This window comes from Lagopus leucura, unplaced genomic scaffold, assembly GCF_019238085.1.
Source record: "Lagopus leucura isolate 7727_CA_CO unplaced genomic scaffold, USGS_WTPT01 Super-Scaffold_1, whole genome shotgun sequence".
NCBI lineage: Eukaryota > Metazoa > Chordata > Aves > Galliformes > Phasianidae > Lagopus > Lagopus leucura.
The window spans coordinates 39797042-39813010 of NW_024962250.1; the positions used below are offsets into that span (position 1 = coordinate 39797042).

General features: G+C 43.4%; 1 protein-coding gene across 5 annotated transcripts in view; it reads right to left on the reverse strand.

Moving 5' to 3' along the window:
- The window catches only part of MDGA2 (MAM domain containing glycosylphosphatidylinositol anchor 2), a 315520-nt gene that overhangs the window by 15785 nt on the left and 283766 nt on the right, over nucleotides 1-15969 (reverse strand). For all 5 annotated transcript variants that reach the window (XM_042868550.1, XM_042868537.1, XM_042868569.1 and 2 more), the window contains exons 11-13: nucleotides 13198-13375; nucleotides 6376-6396; nucleotides 828-983 (exon numbers count right to left, since the gene is read on the reverse strand). In XM_042868550.1, the coding sequence (XP_042724484.1) occupies nucleotides 828-983; nucleotides 6376-6396; nucleotides 13198-13375 (355 nt within the window). The remainder of the gene's footprint in view (nucleotides 1-827; nucleotides 984-6375; nucleotides 6397-13197; nucleotides 13376-15969) is intronic.

Genomic DNA, 15969 nt, shown 5'->3' on the forward strand with positions numbered 1-15969 from the left:
AACTTCATATTGATATAACATTGTATATGCTGAAGAAAAGAAAAAAATCTTTATGATGGGGTTCAGACTTCAGAATGAAGGTTGCAATTTGTTCCTATAAACAATGAGAGGGGAGAATTTTTAAAATAAGGTAAAAAAAAAAATCTTGATGGAAAGCTTCCAATGAACATTTTAAACTGCCCATGTCAATCCCAGTTCAACGGCTCACAAGAAGAAAATATTCATTTATTCTGAAGTGCACAAACAACGGCGTATTTACTTAATCCAACCAAGCAAATATGATGCAGTATGATTTTTTCCCTCTTGGTAATAGAGGGCATGGGGCACACAATAAAATAGCTCAAGTTACTGCAGTACTTGATAAATTCAGCACAATATGTCTGACTTTTCAAATGAAAATAAATACCGCAGTCAAGACGGCACACTTCTGTTAACAGGAGTAGCAGATTGAAAATTACATGTTTTAGCAACACCCAAAGTAAAAACGGGGCAAAAAGACCTCACTGTGATAGTCTGAGAGTCCAAGTTAGAATTTAAATGACATAAAACAGAACAACAGTTCAAGACGTGCTAGAATGTTTGCTGTAACGTGGAAGTTATCGGTTGGAAATGGCGCAATAGCAATAATACAAGGTGGTTAACGGTGCTGTTAGCGGGCTCTGATAGGGACTGGCCGCATGTCTCAGCTCAGGCAGTTTCCTTCTGAGGTCCCTGAGGCATGCTTATCTTGGTGTGATTTGGAAGGACGCAGCTGGATGGAGATCCCCGACCCCAGAGCAGCTGCAGAGCACCCAGCGCAGGAGGAACAGGCGCACCCTGGAGCTTACCTTCCTTGGAGCCAGTCCGGTCTGCGTTTGGCCCTGTGTTGGGAGTGTATTTTGTGTCTCTAGTGGCAGTGCTTTGCTTTGTCCAGTCAAAGTTGTCCGTATCGTCTTGAGTGAAAAGGCAAATGTTACCATCCTCAAACCCACAGTGGAACTCTCCTGCCAACACAGCAAATGAGAGGAGATTTAGTGCCTGATAGCACTCAATGCTTGCTTACCTGTCCATGAGAATAGATGTATTAGAATCAGAATCACAGAATTGCTCAGGTTGGAGAAGACCTTAAAGATCATCAAGTCCAACCTAACCAAACAACCCTAACTAACAAGCCTCGGCTAAATCATGTCCCTGAGCACCACATCCAAACTGTTTTCAAACACACTGTAGGTTGGTGCTCATTAGCAGCACTGGAAATAGATATACATTTATTTTACATCATTCTCTACTGTTGACTGTGTGTTCTCTTTTAAGTGACCCTGATGAAAAAAGGCACCATCATCATCCTGTGTTAATGCTACTTGAAATTAATTATCTTCAATCTTGCCTAGATCCTCCTCACCTATTCACCTATAAGTAACAGCCCTTAGAGACACTGTCTCTACTGACCCACCTACGATTTCTAAAGAGCTGAGAAGAATGGATAGCATTGTTTATAAAACATGAACGGTGTGGGAAAAACAGGAAGCAGTAGGTTATTTGGTTTAGGGATAAGAACATTTAGGAGAAGCGTACAGCACCTCTTCAACAGGAAAATGTGGTCTGCAGTGTGGTGTCTGTTAAATTCCTCTTAGTTGTCAATAGGATTGGGAAAACAAAGAATGGCTAGAATAAGAGGAAATATTATTTAGAGTAGACATGATGATCCCCAATCACGATTATTGGGATCCTCTCTTTTGTGAAGCAGGTCTGTCAGACACCATCCCAATGATCCCACCTCCGGGTTACGATGGGTTGGGGAAGTCCTATAATCAGGCATTTAGGAACCAAACAAACCAGAACTTCAAGGTTCAGTTTTCATCTCAGAACAGAATGAGGCCTCGTGTAGTAAAATGTGCAAAAGCTTAATTTTATACACACGAGCAGTTCCTGCTGAGTTTACTCTTCCAGCAAAGTCAATTGATCTATCTGAGAAAACAAGCAAATCTCTCTTCTCCTGGGAGAATGCAGCTGTCTGCATACTGTGTAAGCTACAGCATTCGTTATAGGGGTGCAATTTATATTCATTGTTAGGAGAAACTCTAACACCAGGCACCATTCATCTGTGTTAAATTCAGAAGGTGTATAAATGTTTGCAGGTTTGGGGCTTCAGTAAACTATAAATCCACTTCAGCCACTGGAGCTTCACTGCAAATCAGTAAAGACAGAAGAACCTGGAGCTTAGCTTGGATATGTACTGCTAAGCAAGGATGCTGCTCTGAAGCTTATTTAAAATCATATAATGCTGCAAACTGAAAAAACAGGCTTGACAATTCCTCCCAATCCACCAGGTGCATTAGGAGTGCTTTTCAAGCCTTCCTCACTCTGCCTCTGCTCATGCTGAGCAACAAAACTTCCTGCTGCATAGCAGTCAGCACGAAGCATTGCTCCAAACACCAGGTTGCCACAAAAACCCAGTCCACAGAAGCCTCCATGCCCACGAGCACCTCAGGCTTGATTTCTTGATCAATTTACTGCCTTTATTAGATCCTCCAGGAGAATTAACTCAGAAACGCGGCTGAAAGGCATCAAGGCAATGAGGAGCCCACTTCAGGACTTCAGTTTGATTCTGGAGGTAGTGCTTTTTGAATGCTGAACTTGGAATGATGAAGAGGGGATGCGCAAAACCATTCGGCACAGGAGCACCTCCATAAGCACGACGGAGGAGAAATACAAACACTGGCCTGACAGCAGTTCTGCTCGAGAGATGGGCACATGAAAGAACACCTGGGCTGTGAACTCCATCCAAAGTCCTTCCAGGGAGAATGGGTGCAGACCAACACCTTCATCGTTATCCCCAAGAGCAGGAGGAGAACACAAAGACCCTAACAAAAGTCTTGAATGAGCAACGACACCAAGGAAGCACTCTGACGTGCATTGCTTGGCTGACACTACATTGGGCCTCCACTTATACACACCTTTCCTATAGCACGCAAGGTGCTGCTTCTACACAGTGAGACAAAATGAAAAGGCCAAACAGTGGCGAAAGGAGTAAAATTCTGCCTATCAGATCCAGTCTTGCAGCAAAGTGATTTAAGACAAAGCATTCCCAGCTATTCAGCAGTTCCTACCACTGCCCCTCCAGTTGCTTAAAAGCTGCATTTCCGTGTCACAGTGTGCCCTCAGAGCTTCGTAAAGAAATTCCACCACATCAGCAGAACAAAACCCACATCAGCCTTTTCTTCAAGTGAAACAAATTAATGCATTCAGGCTAGATGAAGAAAGGCAAGTAAAAGTTTGCCATTTATCTAATATGAAAATACCAGTTTCACGTGGAACCCTGCCATTTGGAATGCACTGGAAAAGGTTAGTGCTAAATATTCTTGGCACTAAACACCTTGTGAAAAATAACAGATGAATACAAATGGGAAGTAGTTCCCTGGGATTACCTCTATACTTCCCCTGTGCAGGAATTGGAGACTGTCTCTAGGAGGAGACAAGCTCTTCAGCAGTGTCTCTTCTGTCAGGACAAGGGGAAATGGCTTCAAACTAAAAGAGGGGAGAGTAAGACTGGAAATAAGGAGTTTTTCACTCTAAGGGCCGTGAGGCACTGCACAGACTGCCCAGAGGGGTGGTGGTGCCCCATCCCTGCAGACAGGCAAGGTCTGGAGATGGGGACTGAGAACTGGATGCCTACTTGTGCGACCTACTGTAGGGAACCTGCTTTGGCAGGGGGGTTGGACTCGATGATCTCTGGAGGTCCCTTCTAACCCCTACAATTCTGTGATTCTGTGAACTGACGGAGCTGTGGATACCAAAAATGGTCCCAAACATCATTAAGGGCAGAGGTGAATTGTTGGTCCAAACCTTTAATGCAAGTTATTAAATAAATTTATTGCCAATCACGGGAAAATATGCACTCAAAGTGCAAGGCTTTTCATTCTAATATGAATTCTTTTTCCACAAAACTCAAGTTGAATGACTTCTTCACATCTCATGTCTTCCATTATTTAAGTGTAACATCCAATTGCACTCACCGATATGAAATTCTTAAATGTTCATAGAATCACAGAATCACAAAATCACAGAATCACAGAATGGCTTCAGTTGGAAGGGAACTTAAGGATCACGAAGCTCCAACCCCCCACCAATCCAGGGCCACCAACCTCTGCATTTCACAGCAGCCCAGGCTGCCCAGGGCCCCATCCAACCTAGCCTTGAACACCTCCAGGGATGGACGGGGCATCACAGCCTCTCTGGGCAGCTGTTCCACCACCTAACCTCTCATAGTGTGAGACATCCAACCTCGATCTTCCCTCCTTCAACTCAAAACCATTTCCCCTTGTCCTGCTGTTATCTACCCTTTCAAAGAGTTGGCTTGCCTCCTGTTTATAGGCGCCCTTTAGGTACTGGTCTACAGTATACAGTAGTTTGGTCTACTATAAACTGGTTCCATTAAACAGCTTATTTATATGTCAAACACACACACACACACACAAAAGTAGCTCTAAGGCAAAATCTCAGTCTTCCAGTCATTTGATGCTACTTCCTTATCTACTGCAGAAATCTCATGAGAATGAATGTTCTCTGCCATGTGATTATTCCAGAATTTGAGCAGGAAGGTGTGCCTTCAGTTTCCAGATATTTTCCCCAGTTGAATAGGGCACTTACTCTTCATTCACGGTGGTGTAAATAAAGTTAGAATTCAGCCCAACAGGTTTAGAAAGAATCAGAAGCTGGTTGGTGTTACATAACATACAACATCACCATTCATCCTGCATTTTCAGTGACATAAAATGAGATTGTAGAAAGCTAGGATAAAGATGAGATTGAATTTGCTGTGGGAGCCAGAGCTTCTCTTTCCCAGCAGATTTCTCTCCTCAAAAGGTTTCACTCAAGAAGTCACTGGGGAAAAAAGCAAGCCTTCAAGATTTAACCACCTCTTTGGTCGTCTGAAAGAAATGTCACCGGGTGCCCTATAGCTCCCAGTGGGCAAACTCTCCCATTAGCAGAGGTGCACAGCTAGACAGAGTCAGAAGCAGAGGATGGAAATGGTGGGCAGGTTGCCAGAAGTCTCCCTCCCTGGAGCCAGCAGGGTTTTGACCTGAAGGGTGATTTGGGTGCCACCTGCACTGAGCCACGTGCCTGGCAGAGCTGCTGCTTTGAACTGTACAATAGAGACATTCTGAAAATGAGACAATTTCAGATCTTAAAATCATAGAAGATTATAGTGGGAAGCACATGGGAGTGCAATGCTTTTTTTTTTCTTAACATCAGAGAGTATATGTTTAATACATTAATTAGCAAGGGCCTCATCTACTGCTCACTTAAGTCAATGAGATTGGATCCTTCAGCTCCCACGAGCTTTAAACTGAGCCCTGATTAATTATTAATGCATCTCACAAGACCTTCAGCAAATAAGTTTAAAACTTACTGAAAAGTTTGGCCATCGTCTGAGAGACAGACAGAGGCTGCTTGCACAGCCTGCTGCTGCTTCTCTGCCTGCCTATGGCTGCACCAGGGCAGCAATAATGGAAGAGCCCCACTCCATTTACAGGAGCATTTCTGCATATGTGATTAAAAGCAAGAATAACAACAGAGTATGTCCCACAAAATATGCCCTTGCTACTGAGTGGAAATCAATCATGAAGTAGACAAATGGGGGATGAAGTAGGATGTTAGCGTTAGAATGAAGCTGTTTTTCCTAGCTCCAGCCCAGTCTCCTGTCTGCTGTACTGGCAAAGGTTTGGTGCCCGTGGGTGATTTGAATGGGAAACAGTTGTACCAGGTGCTACTGTTCATGTGCTACTGAGCACCACACATCAGGCAGGACACAGTCAGAGCAACTCTATGATTCTATGAGGTGCTGACTGCAGCTGGAAGGATTGCAGTAACTCATTCAGAATCATGGAATCACAAAATGACAATCGCAGAAGGGTAAGGTAGGAAGGGACCTCTGGAAGTCACCTGGCACAATCCATGCTCGTGTAGATGTACTTCAAGAGATGCACATGTAGTTCTCACGCAAGGAGAAATTACTTTGGAAAATGTTCTAAATGAACTTTTCCTCTGGGATGTTTACATTGTCTGCTAAGGCTCAGACACAGATCCTTCTCAGTCACAGAATCATAGAATTGCTCAGGTTGGAAAAGACCTTAAAGATCAAGTCCAACCACAACCTGACCATACTACCCCAACAACAAAGATGGGCTGGAGCTACAATACGTCCTTCCTCCATCACCTGTTGCTCTGGCACTTTGCAGAACAAGAGGAATGACACCATCAGGCTCAGCTTGCACACAAAACTAAGGGGCATGGCGACTGAAAGTGGAATAACTGTCAGTTACTTTTTAAGCACAAAGGACAACAGGTGCAAGGACAGCTCTTCATGTGAATAAAAGATAAAGAAATACTTACGTAGGTGTGGATTTACTGGAGCTGAAAGAGAGAGCAAAAATAAAATTAGCACTAAAGGAAAAACTTAATGAAACCAACACACAGATGATCCTAAATTGCCCACTGATCATTCTTCCCCTTCCTGAGGACCCTGATTATGGGTCCCACATTAACACAGTCATCAAAACTGATGCTGTCCTTTCTGAGCAAGTTTTGCAGCTTCCTGACAAGCCAAAGGCAATGGCTTCCATGAGAAAAGCCTCTTCCACTCATTACACGTGCTCCATCATTACCACATGCAGCCTGGGGAATGAGATGCTGTAATTAAGCACCAAAGCTAGATTATTGGCACAGACCCTGTACAGAAGAGGACAGCTGCACAGCAAAACTTCAGGGTGATGCCTTCATGCAGGAATCCAACAAAAGACACAGGAAGGATGTATTCATCTGAAGCACAGGTTCTGCATTATGCTTTACTCAATTGTTGGTCTTATCAGTGTTCATGGATATTTAATGTAACAAACTATTCTTCTATTATTCTTCAGTTTGTGAATGGATAGCACTTGCATTCTTCCCAGAAACCACAATTTTTCTTTTTAAGCAGCAGGAAACAAAAGCACAGTGAGTTGGAGAGAAGAGGTTTGATCCCATTAGGCCAAGAGACACAACCAAGCAAAAAAAACCCTAAAAACCAACAACATCTGCAAGCCTGCTGCATAAATCCTCTTCTAGGGGGAAACATTTTAAAGACATTATAGAAGACAAAGAAAGGTGAGGTGTGCTCTCCCCAGGGCTGCCAGCACTGCAGCACCCATGTCCATTGGATGCTGCTTTCCAGGGCTGTGTCCCTGGAGATGGAGAAGCGACAAAGCAGTTCTGCCCTCCCCTATGCATCCACCTCTGCTCATTCCCTGCCCCATGGCAGGGACAGTTGATGACCACTCCTCCTCTTGGGAGGCATCAAAACCAAATTTCCACCACTGCAAAGAGGTTTTGAGATTACTTTGCTGAAAAATATTATTTCTGTCTCTTCTCTGTGTCTGTGCAACACCCTTTGTGACTGAGCATGATGACTGGTGCTGGGCATCCTTGGCACAGGTTCTTGTTTAACAGAACCTCAGCAAAATCACAAAAAGCTCTAAATCCCTAATTCTTTAATACTGAGGTTCACCTATCAGCCAGAGGATGGAACAGGATGAAAGTCAAACCTTAGTCATGCTTACAGATATCTTAGCCATGGGATGGGTTACCCAAGTTTACACCCAGACTGACCTGAACAATGCTAAACATTGGAAATTTGGTCTGAGGGAGAAACGAAAGTCTTCATTTCTGTGCTATTTGTAGAAGGGTATATGTGAGCATGGGAGACTTAGGAAACAGAGCCCTTACGCATGTGAGAAACAGAAGGATGCTGAGCCCACCATTAGAACTGTATGCAGATGCTGTGTCCGTCTGGTAACCCCTGATTTCCATCTAAGTGTTGCTCCATGTCTCGCTGCCGTTCCCAAGCTATGTTCAGAGACATGAACTCCTGGTTTCTGACCTCAGCCTCAGTTTCTACTTAGCTCTAACCTCGACCTGAAGTTTTTAAAACAGGTCTAATTTAGTGACTCTGCCATCTGATCTTTCTTTGCTGAAACAAATGAACAGTGACTTGCCCCTGTGCAATTTTAAGAAACTTAGTCATTACATTATATGAGACAACCTCATAGCTTTTACCAACAAATTACCTTTCTCCAAGAAACATTCATTCTGCGAGCTTCCTGAGTGACTGAACTTGGAATTAGCTGAAATTGCTGGAAACTACGTTTAGTGATGCTTGCTTTGTAACTAAACGTGCAGGCTTTTATGGAAACTATCATCAGTGCATAACCTTGAGTCATGCTACTCAGATTGTTCACACAGCAAAGCAAAAAAGGCTTCTTGCCAAGTGGTTCAAACTGATGGACAAAATCAGAAAAGCAAGTTGAAGAAGTTAGGCTGTACTTATCTAACAAAATAAACGAGAAAAATAAAATAAAATTGAAAATAAAGCAACCCAGAAAGCTCACTCTCCTAAGTGGTGCACTAAGCTGCCATGTGATGAAGTGTGACAGCTCCAGGTCTCACTGCTGAAAGATGAGGCTGCTGTGTGCACAATGTGAGGGCAGCTCATTCAATTAGCCATGAAGATAAACCAATGGATGACTGGTGGAGCAACTCCTAAGGCTGAGCTGGGAACATCTGGAAAGGCTTTGTGCCTATGAGGGTTCTCGCTGCTCTGCTCTGCTGGCCTGGCTTAATGCTAGGGAATCTCAGGAGGAGAACCAAGCATCAGGAAGGATGTGAGCTCAGGTAGAGCTGAGGCGGATCATCCCTTAATCTCTCTGCCTTTTCTCCAGCATGCAGGGAGTAAAGCCCACTGGAATTTCAGCTTGTTGGACAACTTCACTTTTCAGTGATCTGTATATGTGCAGGTGATGGCAGAAAAATGTGGGCAGAATGTTTGTTGTCAGTCCCTGCCCTTGTAACTGCATTTATACAGTGATGTCTCCCAGAGATCCTCCCCGATACAGACACTTGTTCAGGAACTTGTACAGGCACTGAGACATTGCTCCCCAAAGCTGCAAACTGACTGAGAAACATCAATCTAGAGGTAAGTATGCTGGGTATTCAGCTGCTCTGTTTTCCACTACTGGAAACTGCTGTCTACTTACAGTAATTACAACCAGAATCTAAAAGCCTTAATGAGGGATCAGGAGTCCAAACCTTTAAAAGCACTTGGTTTGCATAGTGGAAAGCAGTCTTCATTGTAGATATTGATTCTCTATGCAAGGCTTTCTTGTTCCCATAATGGTAACTCTGCATACTACTTATAAAACAGCCTCATACTTACATCTGTGTATACTTATAAATCCTATAATTTATGCTTTATTTGATATCTTTTTTTTTCTTGTGGGGCCCAGAAATATAATAGTAGTAATAACAAATGGAACAATTACATACACTTCTTCCATACATATGGATCCAAGTTGAAGGAGGGAAGATTTAGGTTGGATGTTAGGGGGAAGTTCTTTACTAGGAGAGTGGTCAGGCCCTGGAACGGGCTGCCCAGGGAGGTTGTGGATGCCCCGTCCTTGGACGTGTTCAAGGCCAGGTTGGACGGGGTCCTGGGCAACCTGATCTAAATGTGTATGTTTGGTGGCCCTGCTAGGCAGGGGGGTTGGAACTACATGATCCTTGGGGTCCCTTCCAACCCGGGTGATTCTGTGATTCTGTGTGTGATTCCATACAGGATCTGGGAAGTTCCTAACCTGTATAAGAATCCACAGGCAGGGCCATTAAGTGATTGGCAGCCTCATCTACCTGCCATGTCACAGAGGGCTGATTCTACATACAATAGATACAATGCTAGGGTTTGGGCTTCATTCACAAAAATGAAATTAACTTGCTTGTTTACCACTGGTAAGAAATATTTAACCATAAGTCCATATCTGAAATAGTGCTAATTGGAATAGCTGGAGGATGTTATTGCTTGTTTGCATCACGGAGGCTGACACAGATTTATGTAAAGTGATGGAGATTACATTGAACCTGTTACTAAAAGACTTATCTGTTTTGTACCAGCCTTCAAAACACTTATTAGTGCTACTTAAACTGCCCTGTTAGTATTTACTTGCCAGACTGTGATCACTAGCAGAGTAACATATGCACCTACCAAAGAATTTGTCAAGTGATGTTTGGCTGTAATTACAATGTCACTCTACTGTGATGACTGTCCTTTTCTCCCACTCCTTCTGTGCGTGGAGGAGAAAATAACTCATGGCAGGCAAGGAATTTCCCTATGAAATGCTTCCACCATGTGTGAGGTTTTGATCTGTGGGCTTGGATAGCAATAAGGTTTTGTCTTGCATGCACGGCTCCAGCTTGGGATGGCAGGGCATACTGTAAAGAGCTCATAAATAAGGCTTCTCCTGCTTTGACAGTATTGTAGTAGCCTTGTCATTTTGGACATTCAGATGGCTACCAGCAGGCTAGCCCACTGGAAGCTATTATTTACATATGAGCACTTTTCCCATTAAACTCCAGTTGCGGATTTTAATTTAAAATGCAATGTGCTCTGCAGCACAACTCAACAAAAATGACTGCACAGGCAGGAGTAACGTGACCTAACTTCAATGACTGGTAAATCAGACACCTCATCTAAGAGTGCCCCTAAAGTCACACAGAGATATGGGCATTTCTGAAGGGTCTCAGAGCCATCCACTGAGAGAAATGTGGAGAAACCTCCTCCTCTCTGGAAAGGCAGCAAACACAACCCATGTGCTAGGAATGTCAAGTTGATTCTCACACACTTTAAGACTAGCTCTGAAGAATCATTTTTGGGCAGCACCAACCCGAGGTTGTCATGATACAAATGACAACTTTAAGCTGTCAAAATAACTCCTATAGGCCATGGTCTGTCTGTTCCCTACTTGCACCAAGCTGAAGCTCAAGGGTCAAGGGGAATGTATTCACTAAAGGCAAAAGACACTGCTCCATTTTTAGCAACTCTTATTGTGCATCTGATCTGCTTTTCATGCTGGCTGCATTTCTTTAAAATGGGGTGAAATCTTTTTAATCTGCTTACAATATGGAAAAACACGTTTTCAGTGGGAATCCTTACCAGCAATACAAACAAAAGCACAAATTTTAAACATCAGAATCACAGAATCACCAAGGTTGGAAAAGACCTACAAGTCCATCCAGTCCAACCATCCACCCATCACCAATAGCTCTCACTAAACCACGTCCCTCAACACAAAATCCAAACGTTCCTTGAACACCTCCAGGGTCGGTGAGTCCACCACCTCCCTGGGCAGCCCATTCCAGTACCTGACCACTCTTTCTGAAAAGCAGTATTTCCTAACATCCAGCTTAAATCTCCCCTGGCGCAGCTTGAAGCCATTCCCTCTAGTCCTATCACCAGTTACATGAGAGAAGAGGCCGACCCCCAGCTCACTACAACCTCTCTTCAGACAGTTATAGAGAGAGTTACAGAGAAAAAAGCTCATCTTCACTAATAAAGGTGGCAAACACTGGGACAGGGTGCCCAGAGAGGTGGTGGAGTCTCCATCCTTGGAGACAGTTAGGACCCAACTGCATGTGGCCCTGGGCAGCCTGTTCTGAGTAGCTTGGATGAGATGACCTCCAGCAGCACCTCCAATCTCAACAACCCAGTGATACTGCAAGGTATTCAACTGTTGTAAGTCCCCCAAAAAGTATTTCTGAAGCCGTGGGGTGAGAAGTGTGGAGTGATGTGGCTGAAGTCCAGTGTGCCTGCAGGGTATCGATCAAAACTGCACACACATACAGGATGAAACTATATTCAAAATGTGAAGACCCAACTGTGGATGGGCTATTTGTGTGTGTGTGAGTGTGCTTAAGGTCTCAACAAATGTAATGGGGAGAAATCTATTAAAAATTATCTTCTCCATTTAAGAAACATTCGCACGATGTCTTATTTTCTGGATAATGTTTGTTATTACTTCTACTTCAATTCTGGTCTGCTGCTGTGCATGCTGCTAGCCCATTAGCTGCTTTTCTAAGATTCTAGCATTTCAGATTATAACTATTAGATTTGCACCATAATAACGTATGCAGTATCATTATTTTTTAGCTGGAGTTATAACACACTTAAAATTAGCCTGGTAATAGCTAGCTGACACTACAGCGCTTGGACAAATGTTGAGATAAAATGTGTATCTGAAGCACACAAAACCTCAGCGATTCTGGAACCCCACTTCAAAGAGAAGTCACTCTGGGTTTACCCTATTGATTAGCACCTGGCTCACCATTTCTTAAACTGTGTTTGTTGACACCTGAGTGATGGCACTGAGCACCCCTGCAGGAGCATCCTTCCACCTGGGGCACAAAACGGTGGCTCCATCTCTCCTGGGCAGCTGGATTACGCTTGGTGTCCAATCGGCATGTTTGAAATGGGATGTCATTCACCTCTGTGCTAATGGCAGATTCTAGCGGAAGAAATTTGCTGTAGTCCAAATATATCTTTTAATGTTGCACAGGAATGTTTTCCTTGGCAGCTTGGGGCAACTTGGGGCAAGAAATGCAAATTATATGATGTTTCATTAATGGCTCAAGCTTGGTGTGGTTGTGAACCACAGCTGAGAACTGAGTCAGCTTCCTGAGACCTGCCAGAGCACAAACACCACTACACTGCAGCAAAGAAGAAATAAAAAAAGTTAACTCTGTTATTCTTTACATTAATACCCTCAGGAAGGTATTTTGAGTTCTTTTCAGAGCTCTAGGGATTAATTTTTGGTAATGCTGTGAGACTGAATGGAAGGTTGTAGAAATACTTTCTCTTTTCTGGTCAAGTGGACAAATCCTTGTCACGGCAAACTTTTGGAGGAATATATAGAATCATTCTTTCTCACTTGCATAGGATTAGGAATAGTCAGGGTTATTTTGATCACTCATAATAAAACAGAAACTTCTCAAAGCATCCTGATTCTGACAAAAAAAAATGATGACAACAAAATATTGATTTAACACCTCCATAATATTACTTGGGAGGGCAGCGAGTTTTGAAGAAAACTTCACAAAACAAGAATTCAAGGTAAGAATTAACTCTTGGAAACAAAGATAACACTGATTTAGGAAGATTAATTCATGCAGATAACATTAATTCACTGTATTTTTACCCTTATAACACAGAAACTGCTCTGGTTTGGGGTCTGGGCAGCTCACTGCTGGACTGGCAGTCAGTTCACATCATGCAACATAACACAACTGTAACCCATACAGCAGACCCAATTGTGCAGAAGGTGCCACAACGCATTTCTTTGTACTTGAAGGTCTTACCACTATACTTGATGACCCGAATAGTGGAGTCTCCTTCTCCAAATCTGGTGATGGGTGTCAGACGGACTTCGTACGCCTCTGGCTTGATCAGCTCAGTTAGATTGTAGGTAATTAATTCTCCCTTTTGAATGTTTCCATTCACTGTAATTTCTTGTTCCCACCAACGCTGCTGTCCAGCCTAAAAGAAAAAGAAGAATGCAAACGTCAGAGCTTTTGGGGCAGATACTGTCTGCACCTCAGGAGTGAAGGGGAACAGATACAAACCTGTGTTGGGCCATGAGTTCCCTTAAAAAAAGTTTGATTTCAGTTCATTTTATCACCTCCTGGAGGCTGACCATCCTGTCTTAGAGCCCATGCTATCCCCTCATATCTAACAACCCAGGTAAATTGGCTCCCCACATCCAGCAGCCTTCTTCCCTCCATTATTTTCCTCCCTACAGGTGCCCAACCTCTCCCTCTTGCAGGCAATGAGGTTTCACAGCTGTCATTTAGGATGTCATTTGGAGCTAATGAGAGCATACTGGAGAACTGAGATGCAGTTTGGTCTCCAAGCACTTCTGTTGATGAGTGAGAAAGAAACAGGCTGGCTCTTAATGGCCTTAGTGTACAATTAACAGCAGTCCTTGTAGTTTCCAAGATGGATGGATTTCAGGGAACAATGAAAGTCAATAGGAGCAAACAAGAGGATGTTTTGTTAAGAGAAAAAAACAAAACAAAACAACAAAGCGTAGATTTTAGTGCTTTATAGACTGCAGTGTTTTCAACATCCAAATCTATAGTTTCTGTTATATATATGCTTTACCAAGAAAATAAAAAAAAATCCAATTAAGAAGGAGGCATCATGAGTAGAGAGTGCCACACTGTCCCTACAAAGTCTGATTGCTTATGGACTAACAGAAATTATATATATTTTGGGCAGCACAGTGACTTGGCATTGCAATATTACTTGTAGGTACTTGGGCTTATTAAAGACTCTATCTCCAGGAAACAAAGGAAAAATCATTAAATATTTACCATGCTTCCCAACATAACAGTACAGGTGCAGTACTACTAAAATGAGATGTTCCACTAAGCACACCAGAGTTGTGAGTGCACCGAAATTCTCAGTTATTCCATGCAGAGCTTCATGGTTATTGAAAGCAGAGAATGTTTTATTCTAGAACTTCAATTTGCTGATGCCAAATAAAAAGTCATCCACTGAAATCAATAAAATACTGCACTAAATCACGGAATCCTAGAATGGCCTGGGTTACAAAGGAGCACAATGCTCACCAAGTTCCAACCCCCTGCTGTGTGCAGGTCACCAACCAGCAGCCCAGGCTGCCCAGAGCCACATCCAGCCTGGCCTTGAATGCCTGCAGGGATGGGGCATCCACAGCCTCCTTGGGCAACCTGTGCCGGTGCCTCACCACCCTCTGGCTGAAAAACTTCCTCCTCATATCCAACCTAAACCTCCCCTATCTCACTTTAAAACCATTCCCCCTTTTCCTATCACTGTCCACCCTCATAAACAGCCATTCCCCCTCCTGTTTATGTGCTCAGTGGTTTTCCCACAGCATTTAGTTTTCATGCCAGCAGGTTGGCTGCCAATTGCATTTGTGAATACTGCACTAGGAACATTGTGCTACAGGTTGCATGAGCTCACGCTGCCTTCTTGCAGCTGCCTCAAGCTGGCCAGCTGTTGCACAAAGGTATTTCTGGGTCCTTGTGGAGAACTACTAAAAACATGCTCCCATTGCACCCAGCCTTCAGATAAAGAAAAACTGGAACACTTACTTCAGCAAATGCTTTTCATAGTTAATCATGCACGTTTACAGTTTTGATTACTGTAAGTAGTCATGAGCGTCCTCACATTCAGCTGCTGCTTTGGATTATCACCCTTTTCTTCAATGACCAACAAAAGCAGATGAAGCAACTACAATATTTCACTCATTCTGAAAGAAATACTGTTTCATTTTTCATTTTGGTATTATGCACCTGAAGCTAGTCCTGGATATTGGTGTTTCTCCACAGGAAGCAACACACATTTTTTAGCTTTGCAATCAACACCAGCTCTGTTCTAATTCTTATTTTTACCATGGAAACCATAAAAAAACAATCCACAAACATCTCAAAACTGTCTCTATGGGTTTGGCATGAAACTTCCCCATGCCTGATTTTTCAGCTCAGCTGCTGAACAGATGAAGTATACTGGTACACCACAATGCTCAACTCACAGCCTGCCCTTCTCTGGGCAGAGGGAGCTGCCAGGAGGGCTGCAGCCCCTTCCCAAGTCCCAAGGCAAAGAGCAGTGGTGCCCAGGGCTGGGCAGTCATGAAATATTAACATCCAACACTGCTGAAAATGAGCGTGGAGCTCATCAGCTTGCCAATGTGAGCAGCTAGTACCAACATGAAGCAGAGCTCCTTTTCCTTTGAGACACTAAGGACCTATCAATATGGAACTGGAGAGCTATGCAACCAGCTAGGGAAACACAGATTGTCTATCCAGGGTCCCAGCCAGCCTGGCTTTGAGCATCTCCAAATTCAGGATTCATGCTTCAAAGGGAGAACGCAGAAGAAAATGTCACCGTAAAGCTTCAGCCCTTGTGCCAATGTGTGTGTCTGGAGCTTTAAATTTAGGGAGAACCAGGGTTTGGTGGAAAGAGCATTTATTACCAACCTGTAATTAATTCAGCAGAGCATACCCACATTCAGTCAATCCGGAGAACAGTGGGCTTCACAGGGACTCTTCACTTCTCTCCATTACCTTTGAATACCTGGAATCCTTGTT